This window comes from Oncorhynchus clarkii, chromosome 13, assembly GCF_045791955.1.
Source record: "Oncorhynchus clarkii lewisi isolate Uvic-CL-2024 chromosome 13, UVic_Ocla_1.0, whole genome shotgun sequence".
In the NCBI taxonomy this organism is placed as follows: domain Eukaryota; kingdom Metazoa; phylum Chordata; class Actinopteri; order Salmoniformes; family Salmonidae; genus Oncorhynchus; species Oncorhynchus clarkii.
This window is the reverse complement of record NC_092159.1, coordinates 32,350,046-32,373,456: the sequence shown is the minus strand read 5'-3', so window position 1 is coordinate 32,373,456 and position 23,411 is coordinate 32,350,046. Positions and strand designations below refer to the sequence as shown.

Below are 23,411 nucleotides of genomic sequence, written 5' to 3'. Positions count from 1 at the left end.
GCTGAAGCACGACCTCTCGTGTCACTGGCTGGATGTGGTTTTCTGCTGAGTCAGTCACCATCCGGGCCAGGTTGGGCGTTACCAACCGAATCGACTCAGACCAATCGACTCAGGGTTGAGTTGGAAGTTGGAACACAGCCTTTTATAAGGCATTAACTGTCTCAAAGCAGTTCCCCACAGGGAACAATAAAGTTAGAATTAGTCTTTGGGACCAGAGCAGCAGAGTAGAGCGGAGGGAGATACCAGCTGTAGGTCATCAGTGAAACATCCTGACAACCGTAAAGCCTGTGGCATTAATCACTGTGGCAGTTTGTTTCACATGACGCTAGTAGGGGGTCGGGGTTTTATTGTCCGTGCCAGGCGAGACAACCATGTTTCTGCTGAGCGAAGAACATCTTCATGTCTTTTTTAGGGTTAGGACCCCTGAGTGTTGCCCTCATACCCCTCGTGCACACACACCACCACCACTATCAGATAGAACAGAGTGGACATGACAGTTGAACAGGTATCTCATACTCGCGGCACGACCGCGGCAAAGGGCATAAAGTACCATCCCCCGCTCCCCTCCCTTGCCCCTTTCTCCATCTCCATAGCAACAGGATCTCAGCTTTTTTTTGTAGGAATGAGGGGTAAGGGGGTGACAAGCAGTGACATATCCCTTTCAGTGACATTTGCGATCAAGGACGGATGTTGATGTATAATTTCCATTTTAACATACATACTGATCATCCCTGGCTTGGTACTTAGTTTCTAGGCCCCCGTTGACTTGCAACTAACAGACGTTTTGGTTTTGCTGATCGAGGGCCAATAACTAAACCCGAGTTCCTCTTCTCTCATTTCGTTTTTCTCCTTCCTTCTCTTCCAGAATGTTCTCATTAAACCTGGCCTTGTCTGCTACCGCTAAACGAGAGCGGTCAACATTTGCCAGGTCAAACTCTGCACAAACGGGGCTAACAAGGCAGAGGTAATGCATAATTTATCTCGCCAACAGCCAGGGTTCCACGGAACAAACAATCTGACGGGGGAACATTTGTTTTAGTGCCGTTTTTCGAGAGTCGTCATTAATTGAAGCATTCTGATTATTGTCTCAGCCTCTGCGTCCCAAGTGGCACCCTATTCCCTATATATTGCACTACTGTTGACCAGGGCTCATAGGGCTCTAGTCAAAAGTAGTGTGTTATATAGGGAATAGGGTGCCATTTGAGATACAACCTTAGTGTAGAGTGTAAATAGAAATGTTAGATGAAGATTCCCTTTTGGCTGTCAGATAGAATGGAAGAAAATCAGGAGGTACAAGTAGTGTGAAGTATCTTTGGCTATATTTTGTCAAAAGCAATTACTTTTCTGGGGATGATATGAAAACAAGGCTCCTCTTCTACTGCAAGAAACCACATTTGAATTGGTATATTTTGGTCATGAACAATTGACATTGTTTTATTGAGCAAACCTGGCAGGCGGGTAGTAGAGACTGCATAACCACATTTGAAACTGAATTTGAAGATGATATAGAGAGTCATATACAGATATAACAAAGACCTAACATGAATTGGTTCCTAAACATAGATACCATTACGTTGTAGTAGTTCTTATAATCTGTAGTAGTTGTAGTAGTAATAGGTTGCAATATGGTTATGTGAGGTCTCCTCAACCAGAAAACCAGTTTACAACTAGAAAATTACGCCATGAAGTCTCCATATGCCAAAAGTTTGACACACTTTCATAAAATAAAATTAAAAAATGGTTCTGGATCATTCTCCAATCAAGCATGCGGTTCAGCGGACATATTAAACACCCCCGTCATATTTAATTATTCTGCTCGCAAGTTGGGTTCAGAAGAGCCCCTTTTCTGTTAAAACAATCCCGGTTAAATATTTTATTTAGCTTCCTAGCCACCTGTCGTGCAACAAACCTCCTCAGCCTCCTTCTTCTCTGATGCCACCGTGTCACATAAGTTCAGCTGCACCATCGAGAGCATCCTGACCGGTGCATCACTGCCTGGTATGGAAACTGCTGGGCATCTGACCGTAAGGCGCTACAGAGGGTAGTGCGTATGGCCCACTTCTTCACTGGGGCCAAGCTTCCTGCCATCCAGGACCTATATACTAGGTGTGTCAGAGGAAGGCCCAAAAAATGGTCAACTCGACTAACCTGTACCCCCTCACATTGACTCAGTACCGGTATCCTCTGTATATATCCTCATGTTGTTTATAGTTTTATTGTGTTACTTTTAAAAAAACGTTTAACGTTTATTTTGTAAATATTTTCTTAACTCTATTTCTTGAACTGCATTGTTGGTTAGTGACAAATACAATTTAAAAAATGTTATTTTATTTGATAGACAAGGCAAGACGAGGCAGATAAAGAGAGCCTAGCATACACCATCAGACCTGGGTTCCAATGTTATTATGTCTACTCAAATACCTCAAGCGTTTGCTCTAGCCTGTTTGGATGTGGTTTATCGGGCGTGGTTTGCCGTTTTGGGACTATTATTATATTTTTTTGGTCCATTAAACCAGGCAAGGTCAATCAGGCACAGATTACGTATTTCAAAGGATTTCAAATAGTATTTGAGCCCAGGTCTGCATCATGCACAGGATATTGAACCCAACCATCTTTCCTGCTTTGGACAAATAAGTATTTCAGGCAGAATTCCAGAGGCCAGAAGATGAGACAAGAAGACATTTTGAAGCTTGTGTTCTTTCCCGGTTCCTATCTGTGTTTTTTCAGGTAAAGGGAGAACGCAAACACTTATGAATTCCACTAGTGTTTCAGGCACTCTGGTAAGTGCCTCTGGCAATGTGACTTCCAGAATCCCAATATCTTTCCATTAAAACTCCTTCATGAAATATACAAACTGAGGATGTACAAACAGAACAATATACAAACAGAACAGAGGTCTGCTTCAAGTCTTTCATATGAGAAAAGACCATTGTTCGTTTGGTTCAATTAAAGACACTTCCCCCAAAAATGTAAGTAGATATTTTGGCGTTTGTGTGTGCCTCTCACACGCGCGCGCACACACACACACACACACACACACACACACACACACACACACACACACACACACACACACACACACACACACACACACACACACACACACACACACACACACACACACACACACACACACACACACACAAATCTCTTTCAACTCCTCAACCCAGAACTGCAGAGTGTGGGCATAGCAAGCAATATCATGCACAATACATCACTTAGGGACGCCTTCGAAGCCGGCTGTCAGAAAAATACTGCACTGCATTGGCCAATGTCGACTCCCCTCCGCAACCACGGTAATCAACCATGTTCAAACAGTGTTAGCGTCATCAGGATAAGGCCACAGCAGACACAAACACAACTCAAGAAAGGGCTATAGTGTGATCTCTATGCTTAACATCCTTTGAGTTAATGCTGGAGGCTATTATTTGTATCCTTCTTCATTAAATAGATGGCTATTCTCTCAAACAATCACCTGGAGGGCAATTGGGACAGCACACAACCCTGCAATGTAATAGACACACACGCACCTATACATACACACAACAATGCTAACTAGCATTAGTGCAATGATAACCTAACCCCAGGGGTTAGGTTGTCATTGCTGGACTTTCGCCCACTCGAAGGTAGAGCGCCATCCAATAAATTAGAACTCATCACTGTATGAGAGTGGGCTGGCCTTCCTTAGCTCTTTGGAGACTAAGTCATTGGTACGTTTTTATTAATAAGGCCAAACTGAGACAGCTCCCATTTGACCAGAGATACATTTGAACCTAGTTGCTCCACACCTCCCCAAACCATCTTGCTGCTCAATGTGTAAATGTATGTTTTTAAACTGTAGTGCTTTGTGTTTTATGTTGTAAAAGTGTCTGAAACTGTGTGTGCTACTATTTCGGCCAGGTCTCTCTTGTAAAATAGATTGTGAATTATATTGAGACTAACCTGGTAAAATAAAATATATAAAAGAAAAGAGCATCATCAAACGACAAGAGGAAGGCATAAACTATGCCCCTCATCCAGCTGCCGGTGCCTTTTCTGTCTATGGGCCTTGGTCAAAAGTAGTGCAGAGAATAGGGTGCCATTGGGGATGTACACCTTCTCTCTCCTTTCCTTCTCACCCATGCAGCCACAGAGGTTATTAATATGGATATGATTGGATTCTATGCCCTACTTTTAAAATTACACATTGACATTGGGCAGGAATTTTCAACCGCTTTGATGATCTTCACAGACTTCTTTCCCCTCATCGCTTTTTATTTGTTGTTTTAACGTTGTGCGCGTCAAAGCTTTTTATTTGTTGTTTTAACGTTGTGCGCGTCGAAGCTTTTTATTTGTTGTTTTAACGTTGTGCGCGTCGAAGCTTTTTATTTGTTGTTTTAACGTTGTGCGCGTCAAAGCTTTTTATTTGTTGTTTTAACGTTGTGCGCGTCGAAGCTTTTTATTTGTTGTTTTAACGTTGTGCGCGTCGAAGCTTTTTATTTGTTGTTTTAACGTTGTGCGCGTCAAAGCTTTTTATTTGTTGTTTTAACGTTGTGCGCGTCGAAGCTTTTTATTTGTTGTTTTAACGTTGTGCGCGTCAAAGCTTTTTATTTGTTGTTTTAACGTTGTGCGCGTCAAAGCTTTTTATTTGTTGTTTTAACGTTGTGCGCGTCGAAGCTTTTTATTTGTTGTTTTAACGTTGTGCGCGTCGAAGCTTTTTATTTGTTGTTTTAACGTTGTGCGCGTCGAAGCTTTTTATTTGTTGTTTTAACGTTGTGCGCGTCGAAGCTTTTTATTTGTTGTTTTAACGTTGTGCGCGTCGAAGCTTTTTATTTGTTGTTTTAACGTTGTGCGCGTCAAAGCTTTTTATTTGTTGTTTTAACGTTGTGCGCGTCAAAGCTTTTTATTTGTTGTTTTAACGTTGTGCGCGTCAAAGCTTTTTATTTGTTGTTTTAACGTTGTGCGCGTCAAAGCTTTTTATTTTCACTTCAAAGGGGAAGCCTAATTTCACAAGGCTGCAGGCTTTTGGATTCTTTCTGGGATGTTGTCCGCACAATGAAAATGTGGGGTTTTGGCACGTGCAAAAAGTAGGCTTTAAATAGACTGCGGCGCGCACGGTGCATTGCAATCAATGTGTGTATTTTTTTAAATCATTCAAGGTCGTTATCTGTGAGGGCCTGTCACAATCACCATATTCACCATGAAATTGATCATCGACCTTTGACAGAAAATTGCTTGAAAAACATGATAACTGTTCATAGGTCCTATCTGACGGACCAGTGCCTGTATGATAATAATAATAATAATAATAATAATAACAATAATAATAATAATTTGGGCGTGCTTATACTGTATATAGTCTTGTTTCACTGTATGTACAAGTGGGTAACCTGTACAGGTGTAAGTTATTCTGCATATCCAATTCCCCCTGAGACCTCCTCGGAGAGGGTCTGGGAGTGCTAACATAGGATCAGTTTTGCCTTTTAGATCATGATAAGATTATATGGGTGGGGGGGATGTGATCCAAGATCTGAGATCTTGATTTTTTTTGTGTAAAGATTCCAGTTGCATTGATTGAAAAAATCCCGACACTGCTGTTTGAATATGACACTTTTCTATGAATTGAATTCAAACATCAGTGTAGCTACCACCATATTGCTTTTCCTCTCTTTGCTTTCAATGTATTCAGAGTGAATACATCCCATTGCTCCTTTGAGAATTTCACCTTCAACCTTGAAGTTAAATAATGTCCCCACTGATCAGCATACTTTTTGAATGTGAGGTTAATAAACTACATAGCATTAGAGAGAACATGCTTCACATACACCCTAACACCACACACACAGAGACACACACACACGCCCACACACTAGTCATATGCCTCAGTGGAATGTGCCTTTCACTTCTAATTATCGCAGAAGAAGAAACTAGCGTCCGATTTTAATTTGGGTAACATCATTGGCTTGCAGGTCTGTCTGAAATGCAAATGTTCTATAATTATGCCAATGTAAAAAAGGGCCAAACTTGTCAACAGATGTGGTGGAATATTAATTCTCATATTTTTACATATCAGATGAGTGTTTTTAATCACTCAAACGCATAATCACCCTAATCACACGAAGAGATAACAAAACGATTATTATTCTCATCAAACGCTGTCTAAAACATACAGTAGGGAAATGGTGAAGAGGACCTTTACTACCAGATGAGTGAAGGTGTAATGAGGTGAAACCATGCTCACGTGATGACTAACCTTGCCAGAGGCCTGAGGATTTGTGTTAACTTCCCGAGCTAATGACTAGCCTTGGCTTTAGCTCACGAGCTAGCAGTCTTGTGACACACGAGAGACCCTGCTTCGAACCCTGGTTGGAACCATACTGAAACAGCCATTTGAAACGCAGCTATTCAAAATAAACTAATGTTCCAAATGTTTCAGAAGGGCCAGTGAGGTGTGTCCGTCTCTTACTCAGTTTAGGCCAAAGTCAGACATGCCATTATGTAGCCCGATTGCACTTCAAGCTGAAAGCGCCAATAAATGCTAAGCATTTACTTGATTATTAATTGTCAGACTTTGATGATGTTGGTCCATTGTTTTGAGGCTGACAGAAACAGTGAAGACAGTGGCTTGGATTGGTCTAGCTGTAATTGTTGCTGCCGTCTTCAGAGCACATGTACAGGTTTACTTGATGTACAGGTTCATTTGATCACTCTGTTGTTGCAGATCATTTTCCTGCCCTGCAGGAAATGCAAACTTGTTGTGTATTAGAGATTTAAAAAGGCTTTTAAAGTTAGTAATTTACACTTTAAAATGAAAAATGTATCAACCAGAATGTCCATGAATTATAATCCACATGAAAATTCACATTTCCTGTTACTGCAGGAATATTTTCTTACATTTACATTTTTGTCATTTAGCAGACACAATAGTGAGTACATACATTCCTGCTGTGAGAAACTGGTCAAGTTAAGATATGACATGCAGGTGTTGACATTTGAATTTAGTTTGCACTGCACCCACACTTTCCTGTCTCTCTTCACTATCTCTGTCATGTAAAACAAAAACAAAAAAAACAACAAAAAAATACATAAACACGTTTGGGAGTGATGATGATAGTGAAGGGAAGGGCTCGGCCAAACAATCTCACAGTGGGTTACATTACGGCATGTTGCCACTACTACCAAAGTCACACCTGGATGAGGAATCTCGAGAACCGGCTGGTTCATCATTCGGGCAGGATTTAGCCGGGTGCCAATATACCCTCATATCGAATTATTTATGTAATTATTTATCTCTTTCTACAATTACAATATGAATGCAGTACTTTCCCCAAACAGGAAATCAAAGAAGATAATGCAAATGTATAAATAAATCAGCAGCAATAACAACCTATGAACTGTAATCCCCTCATCTTCTCTGTTTGGTGTTCTTGCATTGTAAAATGCTAAGTCGTATTGACAAAATGCCAACAGCTACTATATATAAATAAAGCCTCCTCAAAATGTAAATTAGTTGTAAATGTATCTCTGCTTCGAGCACATCCTGCTTCGAGCATGCCCCATTCAAAAAAAATGCAGAACTAAGAACTGTATGGGTTCACCCCAGACTTGACTGCATTTGACCAGCACAAAAACATCCTGTGGCGTTCTGCATTAGCATCGAATAGCCCCCGCGAAATGCAACTTTCCAGGGAAGTCAGGAACTAATATTCTCAGTCAGTTAGGAAAGCTAAGGCTAGCTTTTTCAAACAGAACTTTGCATCCAGTAGCACTAATTCCCAAAAGTTTTGGGACACTGTAAAGTCCATGGAGAATAAGAGCACCTCCTCCCAGCTGCCCACTGTACTGAGGCTAGGAAACACTGTCACCACCGATAAATTCACCATGATTGTGAATTTCAATAAGCATTTCTCTACGGCTGGCCATGCTTTCCACGTGGCTACCTCTACCCCGGCCAACAACTCAGCACCACCTGCAGAAACTTGCCCAAGCCCTATCTGCTTCTCCCTCACCCAAATCCAGACAGCTGATGATCTGAAAAAGCTGCAAAATCTGGATCCCTACAAATCAGCTGGGCTAGACAATCTGGACCCTCTCTTTCTAAAATTATCTGCCGAAATTGTTGGACCCCCATTTACTAGCCTGTTCCAACCTCTCTTTCGTATCGTCTGAGATCCCCAAAGATTGGAAAGCTGCCGCGGTCACCCCCCTCTTCAAAGGGGGAGACACTCTAGACCCAAACTGTTATAGACCTATATCCATCCAGGCCTGCCTTTCTAAAATCTTCAAAAGCCAAGTTAACAAACAGATCACTGACCATTCCATTGTACCTTCTCCACTATGCAATCTGGTTTCCGAGCTGGTCATGGGTGCACCTCAGCCACGCTCAAGGTCCTAAACTATACTATAACCGCCATCGATAAAATACAGTACTGTGCAGCCGCCTTCATTGACCTGGCCAAGGCTTTCGACTCTGTCAATCACCACATTCTTATCGGCAGACTCAATAGCCTTGGTTTCTCAAATGACTGTCTCGCCTGGTTCACCAACTACTTCTCAGATAGAGTTCAGTGTGTCAAATTGGAGGGCCTGTTTTCCGGACCTCTGGCAGTCTCTATGGGGGTGCCACAGGGTTCAATTCTCCAACTCTTTTCTCTGAATATATCAATGATGTTGCTCTTTGTCACGATCTTCCTCCTCTTCATCTGAAGAGGAGAGGCGAGAAGGATCAGAGGACCAAAATGCGGTGTGGTATGTGTTCATGTTGAATGTTTAATTAAAGAAAGAACTGAACACTGGATACAAAACAATAAACAAATAAAGACCGTGAAGCTATCATAAGGACTGTGTTGACACGCACAACTAACATAGACAATCACCCACAAACAAACAGTGCAACCCAGGCTACCTAAGTATGATTCTCAATCAGAGACAACTAATGACACCTGCCTCAGATTGAGAACCATACTAGGCCGAAACATAGAAATGCCCCAAAACATAGAAAAACAAACATAGACTGCCCACCCAACTCACGCCCTGACCATACTAAATAAATACAAAACAAAGGAAATAAAGGTCAGAACGTGACACTCTTGCTGCACAGCACTCTCTGATCCACCTCTATGCAGCCGACACCATTCTGTATACATCTGGCCCTTCTTTGGACACTGTGTTAACAAACCTCCAAACGAGCTTCGATGCCATACAACACTCCTTCCGTGGCCTCCAACTGTTTTTAAATGCTAGTAAAACTAAATGCATGCTCTCCAACCGATTAATGCCTGCACCCGCCTGTCCGACTAGCATCACTACTCTGGACAGTTCTGACTTAGAATATGTGGACAATTACAAATACCTAGGTGTCTGGTTAGACTGTAAACTCTCCAATCCAAAATGAAATCCAGAATCGGCTTCCTATTTCGCAACAAAGCCTCCTTCACTTATGGTGCCAAACATAACCTCGTAAAACTGACTATCCCACCGATCCTTGACTTCGATGACATTTACAAAATAGCCTCCAACACTCTACTCCAGCAAACTGGATGCAGTCTATCACAGTGCCATCAGTTGTCACCAAAGCCCCATATATTACCCACCACTGGGACCTGTATGCTCTCGTTGGCTGGCCCTCACTACATATTTGTCGCCAAACCCACTGGCTACAGCTCATCTATAAGTATTTGCTAGGTAAAACCCTGCCTTATCTCAGCTCACTGGTCATGATAGCAACACCCACCCGTAGCACACACTCCAGCAGGTATATTTCACTGGTGATCCCCAAAGCCAACACTTCCTTTGGCCGCCTATCCTTCCAGTTCTCTGCTCCCAATGACTGAAACAAATTGCAAAAATCACTGAAGCTGGAGTCTTATATCTCCCTCTCTAACTTTAAGCATCAGCTGTCTGAGCAGCTTACCGATCACTGTACCTGTACACAGCTAATCTGTAAATAGCACACCCAACTACCTCATCCCCATATTGTTATGTATCCTCTTGCTCTTTTGCACCCCAGTCTCTACTTGCACATTCATCTTCTGCACATCTATCACTCCAGTGTTAATGCTAAATTGTAATTATTTCACCTCTATGGCCTATTTATTGCCTTACCTCCCTACTCTTCTGCATTTGCACACACTGTACATAGATTGTTCTATTGTGTTATTGACTGTCCGTTTGTTTATGTGTAACTCTGTGTTGTTGTTTTGTGGCACAACTTTGCTTTATTTTGGCCAGGTCGCAGTTGTAAATGAGAACTTGTTCTCAACTGGCCTACCTGGTTAAATAAAGGTGAAATAAAAAAATGTAATCCTCAGACAACCTGTTTCAATAAGTGTGCCGATATCTGCATAACATTTACCATGGTTAACAAAACTAAAAACAATGTAAATGGGGCAGAAAAAACAAAATGTTGTCTTCCACCTGATGTTAGCTTTGGAGAAGCATTAAAAGGCTAGGGCACAGGCCTCATTTGCATATACTTTGAAAAACCCCCCCAAAAAAATAACTGTCGGGATCAGCATTAATTCCAGCGCCGGATTACATAAAACATTGACTCGCAAAAGCCAAGGAATATTAAGGAACGCCTCTCCGCCAGTCTCTCTGATGTCAGAAAGGGTTGGGAGAAATAACAGCCCGCATTGCGATGTGCCAGCTAAGTAGGGCATGTCGGGAGCTACCGCCGCCAGCCTTCAGAACTCTCCTTTTCCAAGGGGGCGAAATGCTGCTTTCAAGCTCTCCCTCTGAAAACGATGTCGAGATCACAGAGTTGCGGAGATAAAGCACCTGCGTTTCAACTCCCCCACCTCCATCCCCTTCCCTCCTGCTCCCCACCCCCACTGGAGTCGCAACATTAAACTTTAATGAAGACAGACAGGGCAAGAGAGGTAATATGGAGCTGCGCTGCCCGGTCCCTGGCTGGTTGCAGTGCAATGCTGAGCAGCCAAAGTTCAGCAGCGCAGCCTTGAAGTCATGCTGGTACCCAGCGTATATAGCCAAGTTATCATTACTCATTGAGTATTTATTAGTACTTTTATTAATGTGTTAATACTTTTCTATTATTTCTATCTTCATTGTTGGGAAGGGCCCGTAAGTAAGCATTTCACTGTTAGTTACACTTGTTGTTTACAAAGCATGTGGCAAATAACATTTGATTTGATTTGCGTTGAGAGAGTTGCCAGACCAGCCGCTGTATGGTTATAAAGGGGGTTTCAAGGAAGAGGGTGGCCACAAGCCAGACAACATCCAACACCACGTACAGTGCCTTCGGAAAGTATTCCGAAGTATTCAGACCCCTTGACTTTGTCCACATTTTGTTACGTTACAGGATTTTCTAAAATGAATAAAATACATGTTTCCCTCAATCTACACACAATATCCCATAATTACAAAGCGAAAACAGTTTTTTAAAACATTTTTGCAACTGTATAAAAAACTAACAGAAATACCTTATTTACATAACTATTCAGACCCTTTGCTATGAGTCTCGAAATTGAGCTCAGGTGCATCCTGTTTCCATTGATCATCCTTGACATGTTTCTACAACTTGATTGGAGTCCACCTGTGGTAAATTCAATTGATTAGACGTGATTTGGAAAGGCACACACTTGTCTATGCAAGGTCCCACAGTTGACAGTGCATGTCAGAGCAAAAACTAAGCCATGTGGCCGAAGGAATTGTCTGTAGAGCTCCAAGATAGGATTGTGTCGATGTACAGATCTGGGGAAGGGTACCAAAAAAAATGTCTGCAGCCTTGAAGGTCACCAAGAACACAATGGCCTCCATCATTCTTAAATGGAAGAAGTTTGGAACCACCAAGACTCTTCCTAGAGCTGGCCGTCCAGCCAAACTGAGCAATAGGGGGAGAAGGGCCTTGGTCAGGGAGGTGACCAAGAACCCGATGGTCACTCTGACCGAGCTCCAGAGTTCCTCTGTGGAGATGGAAGAACCTTCCAGACGGACAACCATCTCTGCAGCACTCCACCAATCAGGCCTTTATGGTAGAGTGGTCAGATGGAAGCAACTCCTCAGTAAAAGGCACATGACAGCCCACTTAGATTTCCCAAAAGGAAACTAAAGGACTCTCAGACCATAAGAAACAAGATTCTCTGGTCTGATGAAACCAAAATGTTACTCTTTGGCCTGAATGCCAAGCGTCACATCTGGAGGAAACCTGGCACCTTCCCTGTGGTGAAGTATGGTTGTGGCTGCATCATGCTGTGGGGATGTTTTTCAGCGGCAGGGACTGGGAGACAAGTCAGGGTCAAGGGAAAGATGAACGGAGCAAATTACAGGGAGATCCTTGATGAAAACCTGCTCCAGAGCGCTCAGGACTTCAGATTGGGGCGAAGGTTCACCTTCCAACAGGACAACAACCCTAAGCACACAGCCAAGACAATGCAGAATGTCCATGAGTAGCCCAGCCAGAGCCCGGACTTGAACCCGATCAAACATCTCTGGAGAGACCTAAAAATAGTTATGCAGTAACGCTCCCCATCCAACCTGACACAGCTTGAGAAGATCTACAGAGAAGAATGGGAGGAACTTGCCAAATACAAGTGTCACGCCCTGACCTTAGTATTTTTTGTTTTGGTTAGGTCAGGGTGTGACATGGGTGATATGTGTGTTTTTGTCTTATGCTAGGGTGTTTTTACTATCTAGGGTTTTTTGTAGATTTATGGGGTTGTTTTCATCTAGGTGTTTATGTTGGTCTATGGTTGCCTAGATTGGTTCTCAATTAGAGGCAGGTGTTTATCGTTGTCTCTGATTGGGAACCATATTTAGGCAGCCATCTTCTTTGGGTATTTTGTGGGTTATTGTCTATGTTATGTTGCACGTTAGCACATTGTTTATATAGCGGTCACGTTCATCTTATTCAATTTTATTGTTTTTGTTCTTCGTGTTCTTCGTGTTCTTCATTAATAAAGAAGAATGTATTCTAACCACGCTGCGCTTTGGTCTACTCCATACGACAATCGTGACAGAATAACCCACCAAAAATGGACCAAGCAGCATTGTAACGGACAGCAGCAGCAATCAAAGGACTTCTGGACTTGGGAGGAGATTCTGGACGGCAAAGGACCCTGGGCACAGCCAGGGGAATATCGCCGTCCCAAAGCAGAGCTGGAGGCAACGGAAGCAGAGAGGCACCGGTATGAGGAGGCAGCACGGCAGCGCGGCTGGAAGCCCGAGTGGCATCCCCAAATATTTCTTGGGGGAGGGCACACGGAGAGTGTGGCGAAGTCAGGTAGGAGACCTGCGCCAGCTCCCCCGTGCTTACCATGGAGAGAGAGGGCGTTGTACCGGGCAGGCACCGTGTTATGCGGTGGAGCGCACGGTGACCCCGTTGCGTGTGCATAGCCCGGTGCGGTACATTCCAGCTCCTCGTATTGGCCGGGCTAGAATGGGCATCGAGCCAGGTGCCATGAAGCAGGCTCTTACGCATCTGGTTTCCAGTGCGTCTCCTCGGGCCGGCATACATGGCACCAGCCTTACGCATGGTGCCCCCGGTTCGCCTGCACAGCCCAGTACGGGCTATTCCACCTTGCCGCACTGGCCTGGCTACGGGTGCATTCAACCATGTAAGGTTGGGCAGGCTCAGTGCTCCAGATCTCCAGTGCGCCTTCTCGGTCTGGTCTATCCGGTGCCATATCCACGCACCAGCCCTCCAGTGGCAGCCCCCCGCACCGGGCTTCCTGTGCGTTGCCAGAGCCCAGTTCTCCCTGTTCCTCCTCCCCGCACTCGCCCTGAGGTGCGTGTCCTCGGCCCAGTACCACCAGTACCGGCACCACGCACCAGGCCTACAGTGCGCCTTGTCTGTCCTGAGCTGCTAGAGTCTCCCGTCTGTCCTGAGCCGCCAGAGTCTCCCGTCTGTCCTGAGCCGCCAGAGGTTTTGCGGCCGGAGTCTGCACCTCTGTACTGGTCTGTACTGTTACGCCCTGACCTTAGTATTCTTTGTTTTCTTTATTATTTTGGTTAGGTCAGGGTGTGACATGTGTGTTTTTGTTTTATTCTAGGGTGTTTGTACTGTCTAGGGGTTTTTGTAGATTTATGGGGTTGTTTTCATCTAGGTGTTTATGTTGGTCTATGGTTGCCTAGATTGGTTCTCAATTAGAGGCAGGTGTTTATTGTTGTCTCTGATTGGGAACCATATTTAGGCAGCCATCTTCTTTGGGTATTTCGTGGGTTATTGTCTATGTTATGTTGCACGTTAGCACATTGTTTATATAGCGGTCACGTTCGTCTTATTAGTTTTGTTGTTTCTGTTTAAGTGTTCTTCGTGTTCTTCATTAATAAAGAAGAATGTATTCTAACCACGCTGCGCTTTGGTCCGCTTCATACGACGATCGTGACAACAAGTGTGCCAAGCTTGTAGCTTCATACCCCAAAAGACTCAAGGCTGTAATCCCTGCCAAAGGTGCTTCAACAAAGTACTGAGTAAAGGGTCTAAATACTTATGTAAATGTCATATTTCAGTTTTTTATTTTTTATACATTTGCAAAAATGTAGTCATTATGGGGTATTGTGTGTAGATTGATGAGGATTTAAAAAAAATGTTTTATCCATTTTATAATAAGACTGTAACGTAACAAAATGTGGAAAAAGGGGTCTGAATACTTTCCAAATGCACTGTATATCATAGCAGCCCTTACTAATGTTACCATTGAATTGCTCTAGAACCATTTTTGGTGTACCAGTATTACCTCAATAGATTTTCCATGTTTCTTTGTTAGGACTGGCACCATTGAAAATGGCCAATGGCCACAAAAACCACTGTATGTATATAATGAACACAAGTCAGGAAACAACATTTCCTATAAGTGAAATGCACTGCAATTTTACATCTAGGCATTGCTTTGAAGGTGTGTAGGCTAGGAAACATTGAATAATAGTTCAAAGAAAAGAAGCTCTCTCTCACTGCTCTTGCAGAGTATCACTTATTTATTGAATGCCGACATTTCAAGCTTCACAACCATCAACAGAGATCTTAACCAGTATTTCCTAGAACATCATCATGTCAGTCTTGGAAGGGTGACCTGACTCTGAACCACCCTATTCCCCGTGTCTCACAGCAGTGGTTTGATCAAGCTCTAGCTTAATGGAACTTGGGGCATACTCTGGCTATGACGCTGCAACTACTGCTGTACTGTGTTCATGGGAGGGAGAGAGGGATAGAGAGAGGGATAGAGAAAGGGAGGGAGTGAAAAGGAGATTGAGAACAAGAGGAAGGGAGAGGCCTAAGACAGATGGGGAGGCCTCTGCAAAAGAGAGGGCGAGTTGGACAGAGAGAAACACAGCCTTATCCTGGTAATGAGGAGAGTCGGTTAACAAAGCCACCCGCAAAAATCCTATCCCTCTCTCCCTCTACTACAGTCGTCTGTTAATGTTTGCCTTTTCAATTGTTTGCACAGTGATTTCCAATGGGAATACGCTTCACAGCACAAGCCTCTCAGTTCTTGTTACACTCTTCAATTGGACAGTAGTACTGTTTTCGTGTTTTAGGTACAATAGCTTTAGGCGATCTCAATTTTACAGACATCTTCACCAACTAGGTTTCAAAATGTGTATTTTTGTGGCATTACACCTGTAGCCTGGTCCCAGATCTCTTTGTGCTTTCATGCCATAGCACTAGAAGCGCGGCCATAGCACTAGAAGCACGGCCATAGCACTAGAAGCACGGCCATAGCACTAGAAACACGGCCATAGCACTAGAAACACGGCCATAGCACTAGAAGCACGGCCATAGCACTAGAAACACGGTCGTAGCACTAGAAACACGGCCGTAGCACTAGAAACACGGCCATAGCACTAGAAGCACGGCCGTAGCACTAGAAACACGGCCATAGCACTAGAAGCACGGCCATAGCACTAGAAACACGGCCATAGCACTAGAAACACGGCCTTAGCACTAGAAACACGGCCATAGCACTAGAAGCGTGGCCATAGCACTAGAAGCGTGGCCATAGCACTAGAAGCACGGCCATAGCACTAGAAACACGGCCATAGCACTAGAAACACGGCCATAGCACTAGAAACACGGCCATAGCACTAGAAACACGGCCATAGCACTAGAAGCACGGCCATAGCACTAGAAGCACGGCCATAGCACTAGAAACACGGCCATAGCACTAGAAACACGGCCATAGCACTAGAAACACGGCCATAGCACTAGAAACACGGCCATAGCACTAGAAACACGGCCATAGCACTAGAAGCACGGCCATAGCACTAGAAGCACGGCCATAGCACTAGAAACACGGCCATAGCACTAGAAACACGGCCATAGCATGAGAAACACGGCCATAGTATGAGAAACACGGCCTTAGCACTAGAAACACGGCCTTAGCACTAGAAGCACGGCCATAGCACTAGAAGCACGGCCATAGCACTAGAGGCACGGCCATAGCACTAGAAGCACGGCCATACCACTAGAAGCACAAAATGTTGACTACATATTAATTTTAAATGTAAATATCTCTTTTTAAAGTCATCCCCTCCCCACCTTACTCGACTTTCCCTAAATAAGTCTATTTAACACAGGTATGTTCTTAGAATTTCGATATCGCTAACAGAATTTGTGTTATTAGCAATTTTAAGAGGACATGTCATTTTTTTCCCGGAGCATCAAATCCTCTTACAGAGTCACACGAAGGTAAGATGTTTTGATTTCTATATAGCATCAGAAAGAGCAGATTCCAGTTTCCAAAACACTAACCTTTGAAAATAAGTCTCAAAATGTAAGAGATTAAGTCTATTTCAAAATATCCCTTTTCCAAGAATAACCACTGTTCCATGCACTACACATATGAGCATGTGGTAGCAGATAGCCTACAGTAAAACTAATGAAAATGCTAATGTGTTCTTTGAAATATATATATATTTTTTATTCTAATGTTACCCAATACCTTCATAAACACAACCAAATAGCATATATGATAGCATATATGAAATGTATCTATTACACTGTTTGAATGTTGCAGTCAAAATGAATGCTCATTGGCTGAGAGTGGGGTCCCTCGAGGCCCTGCTTTTCTAGTGATAGGAGTTGGCTACAGAGCACAAACAGTTCTGGGATTAGACTGCTATACCTCTTTTTCCCTACTGATTTGGGAGCAATATAAAATTATATCAAATAGAAAATATTGACAGTGTCCACAGAAAGGCATTCACAGCGGGCATAGCTGCCTCACTGCCTCACTGCTTGACACTTATGGGGCCAGCTAAGCTCCTGGAGGAAAAGGAAGAGAGGATAGATCGAGAGACTGAAAGAGAATGGGGACAGGTGGAGAATTTTGTTTCAGGCCTCGGCTGAGTTGAATTCCTAAGTGACTCCTGATAACATCAGCACAGTGGGAATCTGCTTAAGAGCCTGTCAGCAGGGTAGAAGAAGAAGAAGAAGAAGAAGAAGAAGAAGAAGAAGAAGAAGATAGAACTGACGATAATTAAACTTACGTCTCGGATTCACTTCAAACACCACCCTGGGAGCATTAAGCCTTTCCACTAAAGCTCAATGAATTTAGGAGAGACAGAGAGAGAAAGACAGACAGACAGACAGAGAGAGAGACAGATAGAGAGAGAGAGACAGACAGAGAGAGAGACAGAGAGACAGAGAGAGAGAGAGAGGTAAAAGAGAGAGAGAGAGAGAGCCACAACCACTTCAAAATAAACCATCTTGCCATCTTCAGCATCTGTCGTAGGTAGTAGTATTTCTTCAGAGGTCAACAGATGCTTGCTTTGTAACTACCTTGTGGGGGAATGTGGAAAACAAGCTGAGAGAACAGGACAACACACAGATGTGTTCTTCAGCCTTGACAGTGTTGATTGCTGGTTTGTGAAACATGAAACCCTTGGAGTTTCCTTTATCTCATCTCAAAATGTAGTTTTTTTTTGTTTCTAACGATTGCCTGTCCTTGATACTCATCTTTATGACAGGATAAAAGCATACGATTTGAGATTTTATATTGACCGAAGACAACACTGGATCACTTTCAATGCAAATCGGCATACTTTACACAGGTACAGGCCAAGACAAAGACTGGTTGGTATACTTCAGTCTGCCTCAGGCTGACAGGATGTCAGAAGGAGGCAGAGACAGAGGGTTCAGCCCATCTTTGAGAAATGGGCAATTTTACGGTAACAGAATGACACTGAGACTCTGACTTTTCCACTTTAAAAGTATGCCAAACAGAAACCATTGATTGCAAAGTTAAACAAACCATACAACTTTAGGACTTTCCACAGAAAATGTGATAAAAACACATTTACTTTGAAAACAGAGTGCAGAGTAACATAATGTCGTTAACTTTCCTCCGTTTATTATGTGGCCACATTTTACGCCAAAAAATGTTAAATAATGTATCTAATCCGAATGAATATCCAAAGATGTCTGCAGAAAGAATGGGGTGTCAGCTATGATAATGCACCTCGAGCTTGAAAAAATCTATTTTGGTGATTGACTTTCAGTAAGTGAAATGGATTAACACCCAGTAACAAAATGATGGTAGCAGAGTGACATCGTATGTCCCTCCCTGATCTGTACTGTACAGAGATGCATGGTGATGTATCCTGAATAGGTACAAAAAGGTAGAACAATGATATATGCTCCTTTGCAGGTTTGGGTATTATTCTACACACTAACTATTACTATAATGAGCTCAGCCCCCAAATAATACCACATTTGGTTGGTCCGAACCGGACCAAAACAGTGCCAATCACTATGTTTCGCAAGTTTGGACATCACAGTACAGCACAGTAGAGTACAGTACAGTAGAGTTCAGTACAGTACAGTATAGTACAGCACAATGCAGTAAATTATACTGTACTTTACTCTAGTGTGCTCTACTGTACTGTAATAAACCCTTCTCTACTGTACAGTACAATATGGTACTTCATTGTACTGACCAATACTATACTGCACTTTTTTAAAATGGAGCCAATTTGTTTTCTGCACTTTTATTTCCATGACTGATAAAAACTGGTTTTCTCATGGCTCTCGCTTGTCTCTCTGCAGCAGACATATGGTGAGCAATATGTTTGGAACATCGAATCGCAATAAATTCACAGTATGGAATTGCAATACATATATAATTGTGAAAATCGCAATACACATTGTATTGGCACCTAAGTATCATGATAATATCATATCGTGAGGTCCCTGGTAATTCTCAGCCCTAGGTATCAATAAGAGCTGGAAGGGGTGACATTAACTGGAGAGAGTGTAAGTTGTCCAGACTGTTTTCACACTCCTGATTTAACCATGAGACAGAAGGAGAAAGAAAACAGTTATGAGCTGAACATAACAGTGGAAGGAAGGACAGTAGCAGGTAACCCAAAGGTGATTTGTGACTACTATGAATTTCCATTGTAGCCAATTCAGTTGCAGTCATTCTGTTACTGATTTGGTGACAGAATAACTTGCTTTAATCACTTAATAAATCATAATCCAAATTGTTATTCTTAAAACCACTATAACTAATTAGTAGGTCTACCTTTACTTGTTACTTCTGTGAACATTCACTATCCTCCCTCACTAGGAAGAGAAATTAGAACATTTCTTAAAGATATGTGGGGTAACAGAGTAACAGAATGACAAGACTAGACTATATTTCTTAAACTTACTGGAGGCAAACCATTATGGCAAAACTAAATATAAATGATATTAGTTGGCAGGGGTCTTTACTTCCACATCATTGTCTTTTTATATATTTCTAATAGATTTTAAAACTGTTTCTGCTAGATGTTTTCTAAGACCCCTTTTCCATCTGTTTTAACCAGAAATCAAAGCCTTTGCTTATTCCTAATGTAGAGACATTTATATATGCCTTCATTTCTCAAAAGTATCGACTCTTAGCTTTCATTTGACACCCAATTTGATGTGCTCCTATGAACTTCTCATGTTAGTGCTCATGGGTCTTTTACATGGAAATGCCCAAATCTAGTTTACGAAGTAGACCAGACAGTGGTAACCTAGCCTGGTCCTAGATGCGTTTACGCGATCTAGAATAAAATAGAATAACATTTAGCAGAAATATAAATACAAGGAAGGCAGTCAAACTAATTTACAGTAAAATAATTACATGTGTACAGGGGAAAATATTTGTTTCTAGTGTTCGATTTAATGTCCATAGTTAGTATGGATATTGGAATATAGTCCCAGACAAAGTTCACCCAGAGCTGTGCCACCCAGGTCCACACTGAAGCTAATTTCTTCGCCAAACGGCCACAGTCCTATCTCCGAAAGCAGGTTCCATGCAGCCCAAAGCTGAGGCTTTCGTCACACTGGTATGAGCAAACATTTGTAACATGCTAATATTTTGTGGAAATGATTAATTCCGGGCCACAAAATGCAAAAATTGCTTTGTTTTGTTGCCCACAAATGCCAAACGGTTATACACTGAAACCCAATGAGGGACTGTGTCTTCCTCCCAAATGGGACCCTATTCCCTTTATAGTTCACTACTTATGACCAGGGTCCATATGGCTCTGGTCAAAAGTAATACACTATAAAGGGAATATTTTGACATTTGGGACTCATACAATGACTCAGAGATTCATCCCGGCATCTGAACAAAGCTTTGCCGTGCACCCAGATGTTTATCAGCCAGGGCCCTTGGCTTTATGAGATAGTGCCTAGCGTCGCGCCAGTAGTGGCATTACTACCATCCAAGAGACCACAATGTAATTCCCTCTTTGCATATGCCAATGGGATACGATTAAGAATGCAAACTGCACTTCAAACTATCTCTCCCTATCAAACACACCAACGAGCCTCATTGCTAGGCACGTAATAAACATGTTAATGTTCTGTTGGGCCACGATAAAGCCTACCGCGGCCCACCTAGGCTCTTTCGATGTGCTTGTCTGGCTCCATTCCAAATGGCACCCTATTCCTTATATAATGCACTACTTTTGACCAGGGCCCTGATATGCAGCCTCTGTCACTGCCCAAACTAAGGAGATATACTGAGGAGATATACTGAGGAGATATTGTTCCAAAGCTAAGTAGGAGATTGATATACCAATAAAAGTGTAGCGAATTAAACCATATTGGAAGTCTCCACTTCCACCTTCCTTGTGTCAATAAAAAATTATAGACAATCCGTCACCAGAGGGTACTGGTGATAATCCGTTAACAGGCAGGCTATTAAAAGAGGAGCGGAGGTAACCGTAACAACGTGCTACTGTTAAACACATGAGAGGGTGTGATGTCATATGTTATGCCATGATAATCCTTTAATGGACAATCTATCAAAAGAGGAAGGGAGACAAACATGTTACCATGCTACTGTTGAACACAGGCGAGGTGTGTGATGTATAAAAGCACGCCAAAGAGGAAGAGTGTTCCCTCTTGATTTGACTGTTTCTTAAATGACCAAATGACCATCAAGGCAAAGTACACAAAAATCGATTTTATTTTATTAACCCTTATTTTACGAGGTAGGTTGACTAAGAATACATTATCATATTTGAGCAACAGCTTGGGGAAGGGATATCCAACATCCAAGATTGAGAATATTTGGGCCAGGTTTATAGACACAGATTAGGTCTAGTCTTGGACTAAAAAGCCCTTTCAATTGAAAATCTCCATTTAGAATGCTTTTTACTCCAGGACTAGGCCACACATATTTAAAATGAATGTTTAATTTATTTAGACTGTGGGTCTTTAAGAAATGCCAGGACGGACACAAAGGTACTGGTCCACAGTTTGCACAAGAGTGTGTGTTTTCGGTTGATTGGACGAGTGACAGCACTGTCTGTGACTTCACAGGGAGCAGCGAAGGTCTAATACGTACAGATAAGCAGTGCTCAACCAGTACTCACTCTGTATTCAAATGGTTACATTTCTCTTACAGCTCTCTCTGGAGATGCAGCATGTGTGATTTGGAATCCTGAGCAAACCCTCCTGTATTTCTCATAAAGGATCCTAGACCACAAATCTACATATAGAATACCATGGGGTTTGAAGTCTATTTCAGCATGTGGATAAACATATGTGTTCATACTTATGTAGATAACCATGTAAATACTTATTTATGAGGATAATATTATGTTGTGACTGTGAATGTGGGTACATCAGAGCATCTCTGTCATCCTCTTTGGTGAAACAATGTTAGCCTTGGGTGAGAAATGGGATATGGTTCTTCACAGTGACATTCATCCAAATAATACATATCTTAAGCCCCAGTTCATAGCGTTTGTCGAAATGTGGTTAAGCAAAGACACCCACGGATACATTGCTTCCGGGGACAGTCTCTAAATTGATGATGAACGCTGATAACCTGCGTATTATTTGTCTCATTATTATTGAGACAAAATAGATTTCAAGCCGCCAGACTGTCGGGGACACGAATGTAAAATCAAATTACGCGGTAACGAAGTTAAATAGCGTGCTTCGTTCGGTTGAGAACTCCCAAGTCTTGTGTTTTGATAGACATGAGCTACTGTACACAGCTCCACACACGTTCTATAGTCTATGCGTTCATCTTTCATTTGTATTTTGTATGCTTTCTAAAGAACATTTATTGACTCTAGCATAATATATTTGACACAAACCTAAATTGTCATTATTGGAAATCAGTCCATAAATAATCAAGAAGCCTTAAGATTCTCAGAACTGCGGCTGGATCATTGGCCCATCTGCCAATCCAAAAAGTTTATTGAAGACTGTCACTTGCCCAATAAATGTATGAGAGATAGGAAACAACACTGACTTTTTTATTTTAATATGGTCACTTTCTTTTTCCAAGCCAAGCATCTATGGAACGTAAGACAATGAGCTATGTCTACACCCACCTTTCTTCCAGACCCATATTTTGTTGTTGACCACCGGGCCCGGTTTTCCCCGGGGGTCCCCGTAGCATCCTCTTCGTCTCCTAGCAGCCCCGCGGAAGCTGTATCTGAATCCTCCCCCTCCTCCACATCCATCGTCTTGAGACGCTTAGGTGCTCTCTCGTATTCCCCTTCCTCGTATTCCTCAATGAGAGACATTGTTGATGAATACAATTATTTGTTGGTTTTAGATTAATTCACCACCTGAGAAATTAATCACAAAAAAGCAGTCCAGAAAGTTGCATGCATGTGGCTCTACGATAAAATGTCGACCAAGCGAACTCGAATTTTGACAGCTGTGCGCAATTGACGGCAATGTCACCCCCCAATACGCCCCCTTGTGCGTGCGTCTTCACTCTTTTGTTCACATTGCAGATTTCTTTCCATTGGACAACCTTTGCTTCTCTTCTGAATACAGTCTTTGATTGGCTATGGGGGTTATGCGTAAAAAGCGAAGATACGATAGAAGCATCTGTATCGCGAGCCACAGTCTGTACTCTACGTGCATACCATCAAAGAGTGGGTCACTAGGCCCAATTAAAAGGTAAACAATGAAGCAAATGTATCCCATGACACTTTACATTTTAGTCATTTAGTAGATGCTCTTACTT

The 23,411-nt window shown here is 42.5% G+C and overlaps 1 protein-coding gene across 1 annotated transcript in view; it reads right to left on the bottom strand.

Moving 5' to 3' along the window:
• LOC139423882 (heterogeneous nuclear ribonucleoprotein L-like) overlaps positions 1-23,088 on the bottom strand; it is a 60,582-nt gene extending 37,494 nt beyond the window's left edge. The window contains exon 1 of the mRNA XM_071175522.1: positions 22,765-23,088. Coding sequence (XP_071031623.1) covers positions 22,765-22,959 — 195 coding nt within the window. The 5' untranslated portion in view covers positions 22,960-23,088. The remainder of the gene's footprint in view (positions 1-22,764) is intronic.
• Between the last annotated feature and the right edge of the window lie 323 nt (positions 23,089-23,411).